The sequence below is a fragment of the Hemicordylus capensis genome, chromosome 1 (assembly GCF_027244095.1).
Source record: "Hemicordylus capensis ecotype Gifberg chromosome 1, rHemCap1.1.pri, whole genome shotgun sequence".
Lineage (NCBI taxonomy): Eukaryota > Metazoa > Chordata > Lepidosauria > Squamata > Cordylidae > Hemicordylus > Hemicordylus capensis.
Window position 1 is genome coordinate 246,791,168 of NC_069657.1, and position 19,487 is coordinate 246,810,654.

General features: G+C 43.9%; 1 protein-coding gene across 1 annotated transcript in view; it reads right to left on the reverse strand.

Annotated features, from left to right (window-relative positions):
* Positions 1-4,318: 4,318 nt before the first annotated feature.
* LOC128340878 (cytochrome P450 2K4-like) overlaps positions 4,319-19,487 on the reverse strand; it is a 54,350-nt gene continuing 39,181 nt past the window's right edge. The window contains exons 7-9 of the mRNA XM_053286661.1: positions 14,946-15,130; positions 7,382-7,523; positions 4,319-4,508 (exon numbers count right to left, since the gene is read on the reverse strand). Of these exons, the coding sequence (XP_053142636.1) occupies positions 4,321-4,508; positions 7,382-7,523; positions 14,946-15,130 (515 nt within the window). The 3' untranslated portion in view covers positions 4,319-4,320. The remainder of the gene's footprint in view (positions 4,509-7,381; positions 7,524-14,945; positions 15,131-19,487) is intronic.

Consider the following 19,487-nt stretch of genomic DNA (forward strand, 5'->3'; position numbering starts at 1 on the left):
CCCTTGGCAGAGATGTGAAAGTTGATGGGAGCTCATATAATGTGATATGTTGTTCTTCCGTTTAGGTATTATCTGAAGAAGTAATATTCAGTTACGAAACAGAAAATCCTTGTTTAAAAACAATAATACAAGGCAGTCTCCGGAAAATCTGTAATATTATGGTACATTGTTCGTATACTATGGTACATCGTTTGTTAAACGGTACATTATTCATACTGTACATTATTTGGGATATTGTACATTGTTTGGTCCCTGAAACGCATCATGGTTGAATTACTCATATTATCTCCACCTCTAACAAACTGAGAATGAGAATGAATTACTACGTCAGGATGAGAGGTTTTCTCCCTATTGGATTCAATTGGTATTGAACTCCATCAGTTGACTATCAGGACTACAAGTTTAGTACTGTTTACACCCAAGTGCCTATTGAACTATACTTCTGTTTGAGAATTTTGGATTATATTTTTATGCACTTTGTTACATCAAGTGAAAATGTTACTCTAGCTCTGAGATGTCTAATATATAAAAGTATTGGGGGTATTAGTTTATGTCTTGAGCATTCCTCTTTTAATGTATTCCGTCACGGTGTGTAATACATTTATCTGACCTTCTCAAATGTTGACATTTGATCCACAAACCCAACCTTAAGATCCTTTTTATAAATTTCATTTAGCTGATGATACCGAAACCAATTACTAACCAAGTTTTGTACTTCATTTAATTTTTTAATTTACAGCCCTTCTCTTGAAAACATAACAAATCCCTATAGGTACCCCATTCAGATTGCATATTGGTCTCTTTACGTGCCAAGGCTTCAATCGGGGATACCCATAATGGAGTTTTACATTCCAGCCATTTTTTATATTTTGCCCACTCTCCCGCTTAACTCCCACTTATATTTTGCCCACACTCACACTTGCTTAATCACTCCTTCTTACATAGTGATTAAGAAAGTCTTTACGCACTTTGCTTTTATCATACCACAGATGAGAGTGCCAACCAAACCTTCTATCAAATCCTTCCAGATCAAGTATTCTGGGATTTCTTAATGTTATCCATTCCTTTTACCACGTCAAACAAACAGCATCGAAATACAACCTTAAATCAGGCAGGGTAAGACCAGCTCTTTAGCTTCTGTTAAATTTAAAAAATGAATTCTTGGTCTTTTCCCTTGCCAAACAAATTTAGTTATGTCCTTATGCCATTGCTTGAAAGAGGTTAACGTGTTAATTATAGGAATAGTCTGAAAAAGAAACAACATTTTAGGTAAAACATTCATCTTCACAACTGAAAATCTTCCCATTAAAGAGAAGTTAATTCTAGTCCATCTTTGCAAATCAATTTTTACCGTATTCCATATTTTGATATAATTATTTGAAAACAACAAAGCATTTTTGTTTGTCAGCCAGATGCCCAAATATTTGATTTTCTTCTCCACTTTCAATTCGCTTATTTCATAAAGTCTGTCATTGGATTTCTGGTCCATATTTTTTGTCAGCACCTTTGCTTTACTCTTATTTTTTTTAAAAAGGCTATTGGTAGCCTGCCTTCTAAATTCCTTTCGGCCATATCACATTTTCTATCTAAAGTTGTAGAGATGTCCCCATTAAAATCTCCCAGTAAAACTAAATTAGCATTCAATAATTCAGCCATTTTCTGTTCTAAATATTTGTAGAATTCTAATTTTTATTCCATTAGGTGTATAAATTCCAATTATCATTGTTTTAACTCTGGAAACTATAATTTCCAGAGCTAGCACCCTGGAAGTGGCATTGGCTTCCACCCATTGGGTAGTGCCCAATGGGTGGAAGCTACCACCCAAATTTCAAAGAAATTGGGCTAAGGGGTGATATTTAACAATTTTTTGAAGTTCACACATCTTTACGTTATTTCACATAGGGGGATAATTGGGATTTCAGCAGCCCCATAAGGGGGATTTCTTTGAAATCTGGGTGGTAGCTTCCTTCCACCCACTGAGCACTACTACCCACCACAATCGACCCTGGACCATCCTGGTGCCCCCCACATGGAATTATAAAGCTGCTGAATGGGCCGGGGGGGTTGAGTCTTGGGTTGGCCAGGGCAGGGGGTGGTTTGGTTTGACCTCAAACTGTCAAACCGAACCGGTTCAATGTCGAAATGAAGCAGTTCGATGTTCAACCTGTTTGCACATCCCTACTTAACAGCAGCATGTGCAAATAGAAACTCAGTGTCTTTGTGGACAATAAATCAACGATGAGCCATCAGTGTCTCATCTCTTTAGCAGAGATGCAGCTGCAAAAAAATAATAATGCAAACTTGGACTGCATTAATGGACACAAAGAGTCTAGCGAAAAATATCAATTGCCCTCTATTCTGTGCTAATCAGGTCTCACTTAGAATACCATTCCATTTTGACTTACAATAACATATTTAATATATGTTTTGGTAACTTGTCATGATTTTGTATGGGCCATTTAATCCTATGGGATGATGCATGGACCCACTTGATTCACTTTGGACCTGGCTGATTCACTTTGGGCTAGTATTAATATTGGATTAACAATACCATAGTCATTTTCATTGGAATTGGATTGGTTCTGATGATCTGTGAACAGCCCCAGCAAGCACAGTGTTTGTCAGGATAGTAGCCACTATATAATTTATTTCCTGAAATTCAAAGTGTCTTACAAAACAGCAATTAAAAACAACAGCAGTTTAACAGTAAGTAAAGACCACCTTAAGTGGCGCAGCGAGGAAATGTTTGACTAACAAGCAGAAGGTTGCTGGTTTGAATGCCCGCTGGTATGTTCCCCAGATTATGGGAAACACCTATATTGGGCAGCAGCGACATAGGAAGATGCTGAAAGGCATCATTTCAAACTGCGCAGGAGGAGGCAATGGTCAACCCCTCCTGTATTCTACCAAAGACAACCACAGGGCTCTGTGATTGCCAGGAGTCGAAAGCGACTCGATGGCACACTTTACTTTTACCTAAACACATACCACTGGTCAAAAATAATGGCAAACCTCACATCTCACAGCAAATAAGATGTGGGAATGTCTGATGAAACAGACAAGTCTTTGCTGTCTTTCAAAGACTCCCACAGAGGGACAATTGATAGTTGTCTTCAAATATCTTCAGGGTTGCCACAAAGAGGGTGGAGCAGACTTATTCTCTGCTACTCTTTGAGGGCAGGACTAAAGGGAATGGGTTGACTTTACAAGGAAGCACATTCAGGCTAGACATTGGGAGGAATTTCCTGATGAAAAGAACTATTTGCCAATGGAAGAGTTTGCCTTCCACAATGGTGGGGTCTCCTTTGCTAGAGGTTTGCAAACAGAGGCTGGACCACCATCAGTCTGGGATGCTGTAGCAGTTTCCTGCATTGAACGGGGTGGTGGTGGTGATAAGACTAGAAGATCTCCAAGGTCCCTTCCAACTCTATGATTCTATGAGAAACAGTATACTAGGAAGAGCACAGAATGTGAGCATACACATAGTAGAGGTGTGAACAAAACTGGAAAACCCGGTTTGACTGGAATTGAATAGGACTTGAGCTGAACTGGATCTGGTTCAGTTTTGTGTACACTTGATCCGAGCCCAGTTTGGTTAGAATCTGAACCGTTTTGGGCCCAGTTCGAGCAGGCAGGAGCCGTAAAAATTGTTTTTAAAAATGAATGACTTGCTGCTGCTGAGGGCTGTGGTGACCCCGGGGGGGGGGGAGGTGCTGCAGTGGGGCCTCCGGCAGGTCCCTCTCCTCCTGCCAGCCTCCCTCAAGTCTCCCTGGGTCATTTTGGGGAGGTTCCAGCCCTCTCTACATGCCCGGTGGCCATTTTTGTGGCCGCCTGCATGCACACTGGCCATTTTCAGGACCCGGGTCACACAAATGGACAGTGTGCATGTGTGGCAGCCCTAAAAATGGCCACCATGTGCACACAGAGAGCCAAAATGGCCCCCAAACAGTTTGAACCAGCACGGGGAGACTCAGGGGAGGCCGGCAGGGGGAGGGGAGCCACTGAGATGCCTCTGCAGATGCTGCAGCACCATCTAGAGGCCACTGCGGTACTTAAAAAAAACATTTTACCCCCCTCTGCCACTCTTGAGCCAAGCCTTCAAGTTGACCTGGTTTGAGATCAAGCTGGCTCAATTTTGAGCCGGCTCACACACCTCAAACACACAGCCCTGATTGCATGTAGGTGAGGCTTGCTCAGATGTATAACACCGGGAGGTATTGAGATGAGGTTTGATGAACCTGAGGCTTTGATTGGTTCCATAATGTGTGAAGAAGCGGACGATGGACACAAGGGAGCTAAGAAATGCAAGCGAGCGGCATCTCATGAGCGTGGCACAGCACAGAGCTTGTAGGGCATTGGAGGTGTTGTAAACCCATCTGCAGGAGTTAGATCCAGGTCTTCTTTAGATGTTCCTGGGGCTGGCTGGAATGTGAATTTCTGCAGGAGACTTGTAAAGAAGAGGAAGAGCTCCATTTTGGCAAGGGTCTCGCCTACACATATTCTCCGACCTGAAACAATAAGTAGGATCAGGGAAAGTGGGCTTATTTCATTTATGTATGACAGGGCTTTGTAAGCTTTATAATACTGTTACCTCTAAAATAGAATGCAAAGTTACACGGCCCCTGCCTTCCTCTCCCCTGCATGTTGAATCAGGGAGTTATGTAAAGATTCTAATCCTGATTTCTAAATACTAGTCATAATGTCTGAATATGTATTTAAAATGCTCCTATTTTGAAATTATTCTTCTGAATTTTGGAACTTGATCTGAGTCAGAAATAGATCAATGTTTCAACAATATGTTCTGATTTTGTGTCATCAAAATCCACACTTTTTTTTTTCTACCACCCAAATTGACAAAGTTGAGAGCAGACACAGCAGCAGTGCCTCTTTGGCCAATGGGTGGAAGAGAGTTTCCTCTCAGGAGGCAAGCTCTTATGAGAGCTCGACTCCCAGGAGGGAACTTTCTTCCACCCATTGTCCAAAGAATTGCCACTGCTGGGTCTGCCCTTGGCCACCATCTCCAAGGCTCCAGGATGGTCAGGTGGTGATAGAAGCAGACAATGAGACAGGAGACAACAACCACTCAACTCCTCTGACACACCGAAAGCTGGAAGCAATGATGCTTCTTTGGCTGCTGGGGCAAAGTTCCTCTCAGTAACTCTCTTCCACTCCATCAGCCAAAGAAGCACAGCTAGTATGCCTGTCCTTAGCTTTCTATGCACCAGAGGAGCAGGGTGGTTGTCAGCTGTTCCCCTGTCTCCCGCTCATTGCCCTTAAATATCCCTATGCCTTGGAGATGTCAATAAGAACCCTGCCTCCTGACAGCTCATGCCTGACCCCCTTATAAGATGCTTGTGACCCCTTGGGGTTCATTACTCACACTGAGAATCCTGAGGTATGATATTTTGAACTGCTTCCTATGACATGTGGCCCAAAACAATTTATGATCAAGCCAACAATAAAAAATATACTTAACATAAACACAGATTAAAGTACAGCAATAAAATAATGGGTAACGGTACAGTAGAATAATGGTAATCATTCAAGAACAGTGAATTTTTATCCAGCAAGACTGCTGTTTTATAGCTGCTCCCCTCACAAATACAATTAAATCTTACATAAATTTAGCTAAAGGTTTATTCAGAAACAACTCAATTTTCTCCTTCTCTTTTCCCTTCCAATTTTTTCTCTCTGACTCCGCCTCCCACACTCTCTAAGGCAGGGGTGTAAAACTGTGGCCCTCCAGCTGTTGTTGGCCTACAACTCCCATCATCCCCAGTCACCATGACCAGTAGCCAGGGATGATGGGAGTTGTAGGCCAGCAACAGCTGGAGGGCCTCAGTTTGACACCCCTGCTCTAAGGGATCCCCAATGGGACAAACTTCTCAACAACAAACCATAAAGGATTACTAGATAGATTACAACATATCCCTCCCCTTTATAACAACCAAAATTGAATTGGAAGTCAACATAAACAATCTGAAGTTGTATTCCGGAGACCTGGAAAATATTCCACTTGGAAATCAAAATTCATAAACCTGGTGATCCATTTGGCTATTCTTGGAGTTGCTTGTCTTGATCCCCAAGTAGAAATAAAGCAGATGGGGGGTGGTGGCCTCACTGTAAATTGAATTTTCTGCCCCACAAGTAACATTTGAGCAGAGGAATTTGATGATAGGCCAAAGACAAGTCCAAAGTTCTGACCACTGAGACCTCCTTCAAAGTATGCAGCACTTCACTGATATTGTGTAATGGATGACAATCCACTACCATGCTGGAGTTCACAGCTCTTAAATCTATGCACATTCAAAGTGTATTGTTCAATTTTTGCACAAGAACATGGGAGAGACCCATTCTGATAAATCAACAGGTTCTATGAGGTCAGCATGCTGTAGTCTTAAGAGCTCCTCTCTAAGTGACTGGCACAATGTTCTGGGTACGTTCCTCATTTTGTGTTGTACAGATATTGCATTTGATTTCATCCGAGTTTTATGTTTGAAATGTATGGCAGTTCCAGGAGTATCAGCAACATTTCCCAAGTAATCAGCAGTCATATCAGCATATGAATGCTCCATCATCTGTAAGATGGGCTCCGTGCTGTTAGGGGTTTAACACTGCCCATAGATCTTCCAGCCCAATATTGAGACTCCTTTTTTTGACATATACACTTTCCCTTCTGAAGTACATCCTTTGTATTCCATGACAACAGTGAAGTATCCATTTATGGTAACAGGGGAACCTCTATATCCCCATGAGTGGATGACTGAAGACTTCAAGTGCAGATCTGATGTAGCATGCAGTTTCTTGTAAAGAAGATGGGAAATGATAGTGTACGGATAACAAGTATCAGCCAACAGCATAGCCACTTCATGACCATTAAGTTTAACTTGACAATATGGAGAAGCAGGCTCCAATTCTGTCACACGTAAAACACTTTCAGGAAGCAGTTCAGCTGCCTCATCCTTATCAGATGGTGAATCAATAATGGGGTGGACAGCGGACTTGCAAACCATAGCAAAGTGTCCTATTTCTTATTTATTTATTTGCACCTTTTTCAAGTGACCTCAGAATCATTTTATTTATGGTCATAAACCAAACAAAATTAAAACTCTCCCATTCCCTCTCTTTGACACCAACCTGATACTCCCTACAGTATCCCCATTGGAACAAACATCTTAACAACACAACATAAAAGATTACTAGATAGAATACAACAACTGCGAAGAGCAAAGAGTGTAGGGAGTTGTTTGGTGGTGAATGACCAGCACAACAAGCACTCCGGTTTTCTAGAGTGGACAATGGTCCTCAAGGATGGTGCTCTTCCAGGTAAATGTGCTTAGGATGCCCTCTTAGTGAAGGCCATGTAGAATATGGAAGTTACCTGCAGAGAATGGCATGAATGCATCCCTCTTTACAAATTTCCCTTCAGAGTCAAGAAAATGCTCTGGGTAGAATTTGTATGGCTTCTCCCACTGGGTCTCATCTTGCAGCACAGAGGCCAGTAATGGCATGATCTCAGTTCCCTGAAAAACCAGAGCAATGAGCAGTTTAATTATGAACCAGTATGGATCTGTAGCAAAATATTGCCATGTTTCTCTTGTGTCCATGTGTTATCTGAGCCTGTGGCTGAGCATGATGAAAAAAAGGGAAAGGTTGCTATCTAAACAAACAAACAAACAAACAAACAAACAAACAAATACCTGCTCTAACAGGGTTTTTACTGCATTTAGACATTTCCTTTATTTCTGTTTTCTGGGGGGGGGGTTTGGGTGAGGGGCACTTGTTACTAGCTGTCTTTATTCTGCCTGTCTCCCAGGAGCCTCCCTGTTTGCAGTTGTATCCCCAGGCTTGGAGATTGCACCTTGGATATGCTCAGATGCTTCACAGCAACATGAGCTCTCAATTTATGATACACATGGGGACAGGTCATTTAGTTGGTAGTGGGCTAGTTGCCCCTAGATTTGGCTACAAACAAAGCCGATTGGAATGGGGATAAAGATTCATGCCTCCTGGAGCCCCATCTAAGCAGACTCCAGGAATTAACTAACTCAGGTGAATTCCCAGGAGTCAACAAAGCAAGTTAACTCTCAAGGCCACCCTGCACTCAGAGGGAACTGCCTTAACTCCTCTCATCCTCTTGCAAGAGATATCAACCTGCTAACAAGCCGATTATGTCAAGCAGGAAGGAAAGTAGATAAGACAGTGAAGCAATAGCCTCCCCATCACAAAGAAGATGAGTCAGTGACGTAGGTCTAGAGGTGTACCTATTGAAATTATTGATAGAATTACTAAAGAGCCCATCCCAGCACAGATACTCTTTGGTGCAGCTGCACACTCTGATTTTCATCACAATCTGCCTTGCACACAAAAGGCAATCCCCACATTGTTACACCCAGGAAGAACACTTAGACACAATGCATTCTATGCTGGCCTGTCCTGGCACTTCTTATCAGCAAAGCAAAGCAATAGGAATGTGCCCCCAAGGCACGTTTTTGGGTATAAATATCCTTAATTCCATGGCCCATTGTGCTCTCCCGTGCACTGGAGACTCCAAAGACCGCAGCAAGAAAACTTAATGCTCCCTTGGTTACTTCTCTTGGGACTCCATTGCAACAAGCGGTCTCTTGTGCTCCACTTGGGACTCTTTCCAGCAATTTTCCTACTCTCCTTGTATGTTATACTTGGGACTTCATTGAGCATTCCATATGCTCTCCTGCAACCTACAAAGAGCCTGAAATCACTAGTTCTTTGGGCGATGCATGGTGCACAGGCCATAGGCTGTGTTCAGTTTATCATGCCATCTCCCAAATTGGTCCTTGTGCCAATCCACCCAGCTTGCCTTGCTCCCATAGGAAGCTGGACCCACGGAGAAACCCTTCTTGTGAGGACCTCTTTTCTACTAATACCTGCAACCCTCCTGCTTTCCATCTCACTACCTTAGAGGACTGTTGGAGATTTTAGAAGGAGATATTTTGATTTTTGGAGATATGAATGCAGTCCTTAGTATGACTCAAGATATATTGGGAAAATATAAGAGGAGCACTGACAAAGTACCTTGAAATGTGGAAGACTATATGTCATCATTATCGTTGGTTGATGCATGGAGATACAAAACCCATTAGAAAAAGGATATACCTTCTTCTTGGCACTACATCAGACATATTCAAGAATTGATATGTGCTAGGTTTGTTTTACCCAGTTTTACCCAAGCTCATAGATGTGGAAGGGACTCCATTGGCATACACAGATCATAATCCGAAAAATGTGAAACTGAAAAAAGAAAACTCTTCCCCAAGAAAATGGAGATTAAATAGCAGTTTGATATTACCAGAAGAAATCAAGCAGAAATGTCAATTTGAATTAGAGAGTTTCAAATTAAAATGATGGAGGTTGTCTCATTATTTTCAGTTTGGGATGCGAGCAAAGCTTTTATGAGAGGACTCCTGATTTCATTGGCATCAAACAAAAAGAAAGTTCTGTGAGATCAGAAAGAAACATTAGTAAATGAATTGCAGCAGCTTGAATTGAGACAAACAAAATCCTAAAGATGAGATTTCACAAAATCTGAAAGAGCTTTGGAAACAAGTAGACTTAATGGATGCTAAAGAGACTTATAAGAAAATGAATTTTGCCAAACAGAAATATTTTGAGAAGGGTAATAAACCAGATAAATTATTGGCATATAAACTGAGAAAAGAGCAAGAGAGAAGGACTATTGATTCAATATGGAATGGAAAAGAATTTGTTTTGACTACGAATGAGATGACAGATCAATTTGTGGAGCACTGTTCTCAATTATATAAAACAAAAACATCAATTAAGGACAAGATTCAGCCATATTTAGACAATTCACAAAGTAAAGAATTCACAGACCAACAAAAAGAGATATTAAATAAACCAATTACAGAGGAAGAGACTAGCGAGGCGATACAGGGGTTAAAATTAGATGAATTGCCAGGCCTGGATGGATTTCCAGCATTTTATTACAGGACTTTTCAAGACATATTGGTTAAACCATTGACTCAGACAATGAATGAGATACAATATTGTCACAGTATACCCGACACATGGCAAGAAGCGTATATTACATTGATCCATAAAGAGGAACAGGATCCAACACATCCCGAATCCTATAGACCTATTTCACTATTAAATGTGGATTACAAAGGTTTTGTGGCTATTTTGGTGGCAAGATTGAAGAGATTCTTAACAGACATAATACATTCTGATCAGACTGGATTTGTTCCAAAGAGACACATGAAAGATAACTTAAGTTATATTTTGAAGGCTATTGAGGAGATAACTTTGAAAGGTAATAAGGCAGCAATGGTCTTTCTTGATGCCGAGAAGGCCTTTGATAATTTGGAATGGCAATTTATGTTAACGGTGTTGGAAAAGATGAATTGTGGTCCAAATTTCATTTCTTGGATTCAGAGTATCTATCAGGACCAGACAGCGAAAGTAATAGTGAACAGGGCAATATCCCAAACACGTACTGTTACGAAAGGGACAAGAAAAGGATGTCCACTTTCCCCTTTATTGTTTATTTTGGCCTTGGAACAATTGATGTGGGAGTTTCAAGAAGAGGAAAGAATATTGGGAATGAAGATTGTCAGGCAATAACAAAAGATAAAGAGGAGAACTGGTCTTGTGGTAGCAAGCATGACTTGTCCCCTTAGCTAAGCAGGGTCCACCCTGGTTGCATATGAATGGGAGACTAGATGTGTGAGCACTGTAAGATATTCCCCTCAGGGGATAAAGCCACTCTGGGAAGAGCAGGAGGTTTCAAATTCCCTCTCTGGCATCTCCAAGATAGGGCTGAGAGAGATTCCTGTCTACAACCTTGGAGAAGCTGCTGCCAGTCTGTGAAGACAATACTGAGCTAGATAGACCAATGGTCTGACTCAGTATATGGCAGCTTCCTGTGTTGCTATATGCAGATGATGTAGTACTTACAATTACTCAACCAGGGGTCTCACTAAACCATGTAATGGAGAAAATTCAGCAATATGGGAGGGTTTCTGGATATAAATTGAATAAGAGCAAGACACAGATGGTAACATGGAATATTAAAGATGAAGAACAGAAAGAATTGGGGGAAAGAACAGGATTCCAGTTTAGTGTTAAACCAGTAAAATACTTGGGGATTGATGTAATGGCAGTTAATAAAGACTTATTTAAAAACAACTATTTACCATTAAGGAAGAATATACTGGCTGATCTGAAGAGATGGAAAAAATTAAATCTTTCCTGGCTGGGAAGAATATCAGCAGTTAAAATGAATGTTTTGTGCCCAAGATTAACTTCTTATGTCAAATGTTACCAATAAGAATTAAAGAGACGATACTAAATGAGTGGCAAAGACATGTCAACTCTTTTATTTGGGTGAATAAAAGACCCAGAGTGAAATTTAAGATCATGCAAGATGCAAAAGAATGTGGACGACTGGCTCTCCCAAATTTGAAATGATATTACCATGCCAGTTGCCTAACATGGATTGCAGAGTGGATCAAGGCACCATATGGATGGATTACAAATATGGTAGAGTCAGATATGATCAATGGCCTACATAGATATCTGTGGACAGATATAAAGAAAGTGGATGAGGAAATAAAAAACCATTCCATTAGGAATAGCTTATTAAAGGTATGGGATAAATACAAAAAAAGGATAAGCCCTTCATTGTTGCCCATAGCTTCGATACTAAACACATATTTTCATAGAGAAGAACATAAGAGATGAAGCCTGTAACTTGCAAAGTCTTATGGTGGGAAGATCAAAAATGAAATCTATTCAATGTTTAAGTCATGAGCGGAATGAAACTCCTTCCTGGCTATTATATTCACAGATAAACAGCATAATTCAGGAAGAAGTATGGAAGCAAGGTGGGAAAGTGAGAGATCTGACAGAATTCAAAATTTTCATAACAAAGCACTCAAAGCATATGTTAGGTCTTATATACAAACTATTATTGCATATATAATAAGTATATCTACTTAGTAGATAAACAAAGCCGTATATTCCAGTAAAATATACTGAACTTTCTTTATATATGACAACGGCGGCAAGTATCCCCTATGCTTCCTGCTGGACAACAAATCTGTTTCCAACTTTAGATGATTGGCAACTCAAACTCTGGGAATATGCATCAATGGGGGAAATTACGACATATATGAAGAATAAACCTGAAGACTCTTTCTTTTAGACATGGGAACCATTTATTCAGTATAATACGTTGCAGGCTTTGGTACCTCATCTGAGATTTGGTTTTTCCTTATAGACGAATTTGATGTAGACTGCATTTTACAGTATAGCAGGAATATCAATTTTGTTACTTTTTAGTTTTGCAACTATCTGTTTTCAGCTATTAGAGAAGGAGAGGGGAGGATGAGATATGTTGGTTGGAAGAATCCAGGTAGAAGTATACATATTGAAATGAGAATCAATGTATGTGCTGTGCTTGATTACGGTTTTTCTTTGTTTATATCTTTGTTAATAATAATAATAATAATAATAATAATAATAATAATAATAATAATAATAATAATAATAATGATGCTTTTGGCTTAAACACCCAACAAGCCTTCATAAACAACTATCAAAACATTTCAATCACATTTTGCAAGGAGGTGATATTGAACAATGGCTAACAACTGGGAAAACTTATCTCATAATGAAAGACCCAGCAAAAGGTGCAGTTCCAAGTAATTATAGACTGATAACCTGCCTGCCAACCATGTTCAAATTATTAACTGGAATAATAGCAGATGAAGTGATGCAACACTTATTAACTAACAAACAGCTTCCAGTTGAACAGAAAGGAAGTTGCCCCAACACCAGAGGCACAAAAGACCAGCTGCTGATTGACAAAATGACTTTAGAAAATTGCAAGAGAAGAAAAACAAATCTAAGTGTTGCATGGATTGACTACAAGAAAGCCTTTGATTCGTTGCCTCACACATGGATACTAAAATGTTTAGAAACAAATGGTGTCAGCAAAAACATTCAGAAATTTATTTAAAAAACCAATGAGCATGTGGAGTCCACAGTTAACAATCAATGGCGAGACACTTGGACAGGTTAGCATTAGAAGAGGCATTTTCCAAGGGGACTCACTTTCCCCTCTGTTGTTTGTAATTGCCATGACCCCACTTTCACAAATACTAAACAAAACAGGCCTCGGATACCAAACATCTAAAACATCAAGTCAAATCAACCATCTGCTGTACATGGACGATCTGAAGTTGTATGGAAAGTCCAAGTCAGAAATCGAATCACTGCTAAGCACTGTCCGTATATTCAGTAGTGATATAGCAATGGAGTTTGGACTAGACAAGTGTGCTGCATTAATTATGAATAGAGGAAAAATAAGAAGAACAGAAGGAATAGAACTGCCCAATGGAAGCAAGATCAAGAACCTGGAAGAGAAAGAACATTACAAATACTTGGGCATTCTCCAGGCTGATAACATCGCACACACTGAAGTTAAAAGAAAAATTGGAAGCGAATACATCAGGAGAGTTAGAAAAATCCTCAAGTCCAAACTCAATGGTGGGAACACCATACAAGCCATAAGAGCCCCTGGTGGCACAGTGGTAAAACTGCCGCCCTGTAACCAGAAGGTTACAAGTTCGATCCTGACCAGGGGCTCAAGGTTGACTCAGCCTTCCATCCTTCCGAGGTCGGTAAAATGAGTACCCAGAATGTTGGGGGCAATATGCTAAAATCATTGTAAACCACTTAGAGAGCTCTGGCTATAGAGCGGTATATAAATGTAAGTGCTATTGCTATTGCTATTGCTATAAACACCTGGGCTATACCTGTTATCAGATACACTGCAGGAATAATAGCCTGGACCCAGGCAGAACTAGAGACGCTGGATCGTAAGACCAGGAAAATCATGACCATCAATCATGCTCTGCACCCCCGCAGTGATGTAGATAGGCTATACCTCCCTCGCAGCTCAGGTGGAAGAGGAATGCTGCAAGTCCATCAAACATTAGAGGAGGAGAAAAGAGGTCTTGAAGAATATATAAAGGACAGTGAAGAAGATGCACTTCAAATGGTCAATAACGAGAAACTATGCAACACCAATGAAACAAAGCAGGCTTACAAGAAAGAACAAGTCAAGAACCGAGCAGAAAAATGGAAAAAGAAGCCACTGCATGGTCAATATTTGCACTATATAACTGGAAAATCAGACATCACCAAGACCTGGCAATGGCTTAAGAATGGCAACTTGAAGAAAGAAACAGAGGGTTTAATACTGGCTGTGCAAGAACAGGCACAAAGAACAAATGCAATAAGAGCAAAAGTCGAAAGGTCGAAAATAGGAGTTCACCATGCTTAACAGGCCTTAACTCTGCCAGCACCAAGTCTGTGGTTTCCTCTGCCAAATGCCTTTGTGGGTCGTCTTAGCGGCAGAGAGCTGCAGCTGCGTTAGTGACCTCCATCTTTCCTTCCTCTAATGCAATGCTTCTAGGGTCGCATCACCACCAGGTGTAGGAGCGTTGCATGAAGGGTAAAACAGGTGGCCAACAGTGCACTTAACCAAGAGCGCTCCAGCTACTCCCACTGCCACTGTCACTCTTTTGGTATACCTCCAGTGTGGGGAACCTATCCATATGTGGGCTTACCTCAGTGATGGTTTGTTGGAGGCTTACTATATCTTGAATGTAATGGCAGCAGCTTGGAATACTCCATTGTGACTGCCATCCTTTCCCACCAATGTCTCAGGAGTTGGCTATGGCCCCTTGGAAGTTTCCAGCCCCTGATCAGTGCCCAAGCTGACCAGCTTCTGACAGTGAACCCAGTTCTCTCTGATGCTCAGCAACTTCCACCCAGTACTGTCCCTTTGACAGCTCTATTGACATATTGACAGCTCTACCATGGTGAACCAAAGTAAGATTGGAAAGGCAGCACTGCGATTAAATCATACTGATCACCTTTGGGATGAAGTAGCCATTAAGAGTAACATCCATAGTGGTAGCATGTGGCAGGTTTGTTGGAAGAATATTTCCAAATCTCTGAATTTCATGGATCACTGCATCTGCATAGGGCATTTTTGTCCGATGTTCAATCCGGGGTTGGGAAGACCCAACAACGGTTGCAATTTCCTCTTGGACTTTCCCTGAGAACATAAAATATCCTATGTTATTAATATAAGCTCCATGGTTTTCTATTTTGCACAAGTCCCTAAACAGATTAAACTCAAGGCTTATCAGTGTTATAAAACGCATATTCCCCAACTCTCAGTGATTGCTTAGTTTTACCAGTGGTGCAATGTGGCATTTCGCCATTCACCTTGGGAAGGCAGCTCTGGGGTGCAGAAGGGGAGGCATACATGAAGCTGCCTCTCTGTATAGTTGGAGTACCATGTGGAGTATCATGCATTGTGCACTGAAGTGTGTTCCAGGTCCAAGCACTAATGCACCAACATCGTTCACCAACATCCTTTTGCAAAGAGTGGTTAGTGGCTTCAACTCACAGTACACTGCAAAAACCCAAAATGTGCTATTGTTACAATATGTCTATTTTACAAAGGTAGAGGCCCATTCCAAATTTGCTAATTTGTCTCAGAATACTAAGCTATTTTAATCCAGGATGCGTGATTTCTAAATGTGTGGAATGTGGGATGCAGAGTAGAAGTCAGCAATACGTAATTTTAAATATGAAGTACCCACGTCCCTTGGAAGAACAGCCAGGGCAGGGCGAACAACAGAGATAGCTTCACTGGTTGGCATCCCATTGCCCTAGGAATCTCCCACCCCAGTCATAGTACCGACCCACCCGAGGATGTGGCTGCTCCAAGTCTTTGGCACTTCTTGATTGCAGCCTCTTGGAAACCCTCCTGTCAGCTAAGCAGCCACGGAGTTGCCAGGCTAGAGGGACACTGCCACGCCCCACCCCACTCAGCCTGTCAAGCTGCACAGCCTTGTGAGAGAAGCTCCAAATCCCCCTCTGTCCCTTGTTCTCCCCAGACTGCAAGTGGTAGGGCCAGGGCATGGGATGACAGGAGGGGCGCTCAGTGCTTTGCTCCCCAAGAAGACAGCAACAGTCATGTATGTTCACAAGCGCAAGCACTCCAAGTGGCAACATAAGCAGGGCAACCCATCACAGCACCAGGAGGGGAGCAAACGGCTAGGGGGGGCGGGTGGAACCAGGGTTTGGTATGAAATAGGAGTTCACCCCGCCTTTTGGTTCGGCTGGGGGGGAGTTTCTCTTTAAGGGTGGTGGTGGTAGTACCCTCCCCCGCTGCTTCCCCCCCTCCAAAACGTTCTGGGGTGGCAGAGTTCCTCCCTGCCGCCCCTGCCCCTGTCGTTGTCCTTGATAGCGTAAAATTAAACAGAGCTGGTGGCGCGCATGTGCCCTTTGTGGCGCGCACGCTCCTCCCCATTGCTGGCACATGCGCGGAGCATGACGTATGCGCTGCGCGCGTGCCAGCAGCGAGGACAAGCGCACGTGCTGCAAAGGGCGCATGCGCGCCACCAGCTCTGTTTACTTTTACGCTAGCAAGGACAAAGACGGGGGCAGGGGCGGCAGAGAGGAACTCTGCCGCCCCAAGAACGTTTTGGAAACCGCCAGCGCCGGAGGGGGAAGAGCGGCGGGGGGGAGTACTACCACCCCCCTTAAAGAGAAACTCCCCCCCCGTGCCGAACCGCGGGGTATCCGGACCATGCACACCACTAGTATGAAAGGCAGACCCAAGCAGGGAACATGGAGCAGCAAAGTTATATTTTTTCCCCCACAGAAAGTTTGGGAAAGCGGGTAAGCCCCTTCCCTGGGTGGGTATATTTTCTCCCTAGTCTTGCGCATGAGAAGAACTGTCTGTGAGGACTAATTGCAAATGTACAGGATGGCATCCCGTTTTATGGGAAATGGCCACCACCATGCTGGAGACCTAGCCTGTTTTCCCAAAGACCACTCTCTCATGAGAGTGGCAGACCATGGGTGCTCTAAATAGAGCCAGGTTGCTGTATGCAAGTGAGCCATGGGGAAGGATACCCCGGAGACTGCTTTCCTCTTCTTCGTGACTGCAGACAAGCTGCTGAAAAACTGTGCCCTATGCCAGCCCACCCGCCCATATGTACATGTTGCCATCACCCCAGAACAGCCACCTCGCTGTCCTGCTGTGGACGGAGAATGGGGGCTCACCTCTCCTTTGATTTGTCACACTTGCAGTCCTGCATACAGTGCAATGACAGACCAGGACCCAGGATCACTACTGGCTTTAAAGGTCCATTCCAGTCTCACCCCCCTCTCCATTGCTCACTTGGCCGGGCAATGACATCTGGAGGTCAAACAGAACATCTGGATGTCCTTTGGATGCATGCAAGGGGAAGAGGGTGGGGAGGTTTAGGATATGTTCCATTTTGTTCAAAGAAAGTGTGGGGAAATGGGGCCCAGCCACTTTCCCTTGGGGATGGGGTGTTTACAACCCAGGCTTACTCATGAGCAGGGCCAGCAGAATCATGATTGATCTAGTTTTTGGAACAATTCTTCCTCTGTGATAATGATGGGTACCAATGCCCATGCTGACTGTGCCCACTCACAAGAGTGTCAGTCCATGGGTGTTCTAAGTAGAGCTGTGCTGTGCTGCTGTGTGTTGGGAAGTGGTGGGCAGGGCTATCCCAGAGACTGCTTTCCTGATCCTGGGGACAGTGGCCAAGTTGCCATGGAAACCTGCCCCCGCTTGACCATCCACACCTGTACACAGGTGCACTCTCGCTTGCGGCCCCTGCAATCAACCCCGCTGTCCTAGGGTTGGGGGAGAAGAAGAAAGTACACTCTCCTGTGATTCCCTGTGCCTCTTACCTGCATAAGGCGCAAAGACAGAGGACCAAGGGCTTTTTGAATTTGTGTTAATGTGTGTCTTGTTGGCCCACCCCACGGCTACGCATGCTGCCAGGCTATGGTACATGGGGTGTCAATATCTTCTCTGGGGTGCAGGCAAGACTCCAGAGGGATTCGGGGAGAGGGAGGTACTCGAGAATCAGTTCTATTTTTTACCATCGAGAGTTGGAGGACCCACTAAAGTGGGGCCCTTTGGGTTCATTGGTGGGCTGGCTGTACTCATGAGCTTGCAGTCAGTGGGTTGGGAATTAGCCTTCTATGGGCACAGCACAGCCATATTCCCAGTAGACTGGCCATCTTATGAGAGGGCTAGCCAACTCATCAGCAAGCTGCCAGACAGCAGATTTAGAATGGGTCTGCATGGACTGCTTTGCCAGGGTTACCCCTCTCAACATCTTCCCTGGTTATGGCGGGACAGGCTCCCCAGAAGCCTCTACATGCCCCCTTCTGCATATCCCTTACTAGCAAATGTGGATTTCACTCTCCCCTCCTGTAATGAAAGTGGAATTCCACTCCCCCCCCCGCCCTAGCCCCCAAACCTGCAGAGAATTCATGCTTGTGTGGTACATTCAGGCTGGGGGTTACTTGTGGGGGGCAGTGGTGCCATTGCTGGCATTGCGGGGCATTTAAAGGGCTTTAAATGCCCTTTCCCTACCAAGGGTTGGTAGATTGCTCTGAAAATTCACGATTTCACTTGGCATGCCCCCTTTGAGATCATGGCCAAACGTGGCCACCCCGCTGATGTGGCGATGCTTTGCCCACAGTCTGGCCATGGAGCTGGCTGGGATCTGCCTTGGAGGCCTCGCAGGACAGAGGGGCTCCTCTCTCCTGCAACCGGAGTTTGGCAGGCTGCAGTTTGGTGAACATCTGTGGTGCGATTTGGAGTTCCAGATTGAAACCTCAGTCACGTTTCCCTCAGGTTAGCTGTTACGTCTGAATGCAGCCATAGTTTGGTGAGAGTGGTGAGAATGTGTTTGAGATCTTTGGCTCATCCTCTCTAATAAAACGCTTGGTGTCCGTCCGTGGACGGACACCAAGCGTGTGTCCGTGCCTCTCTGCCCTGTTCTGGGCATGCACGAAGCGCATGTCCAGAACAGGGCAAGGGAGACACGATCGCCGGCACCAGGCAGCCATCTTGGGTGGCCAGAAGTGGCTGCCCCAAAGAAGCTGGAGAAGCGGCGGCGGGGGAAAGTGACCGAGGCGGCGGCAGAGCCGCCGCCTCGGCCAAAATGGACGGAGGCTGGGGGCAGAGTGGAGGCCATGTAACTTTTTAAAAAAATGCTCACGCGGCTGAAGCCGCCGACCGCCCACCCTCCCTCCCAGCTGCCGAGTCCCCCTTACCCTGGCCGACTGCTGACGGCCGAAGACTGCCCTGAATTTAAGAGGCAGAGAGGAGCTCGCAAGCAGAGCTCCTCTCTGTGCAAAGCCTCTTGCCGAACTGCCGCTTTGGGCGCAAGGGACGCAAGCGCCCAAAGCGGCAGTTCGGCAAGAGGCTTTGCACAGAGAGGAGCTCTGCTTGCGAGCTCCTCTCTGCCTCTTAAATTAAGGGCTGCCTTTGGCCGTCAGCAGTCGGTCAGGGTAAGGGGGACTCGGCAGCTGGGAGGGAGGGTGGGCGGTCGGCGGCGTCGGCTGCG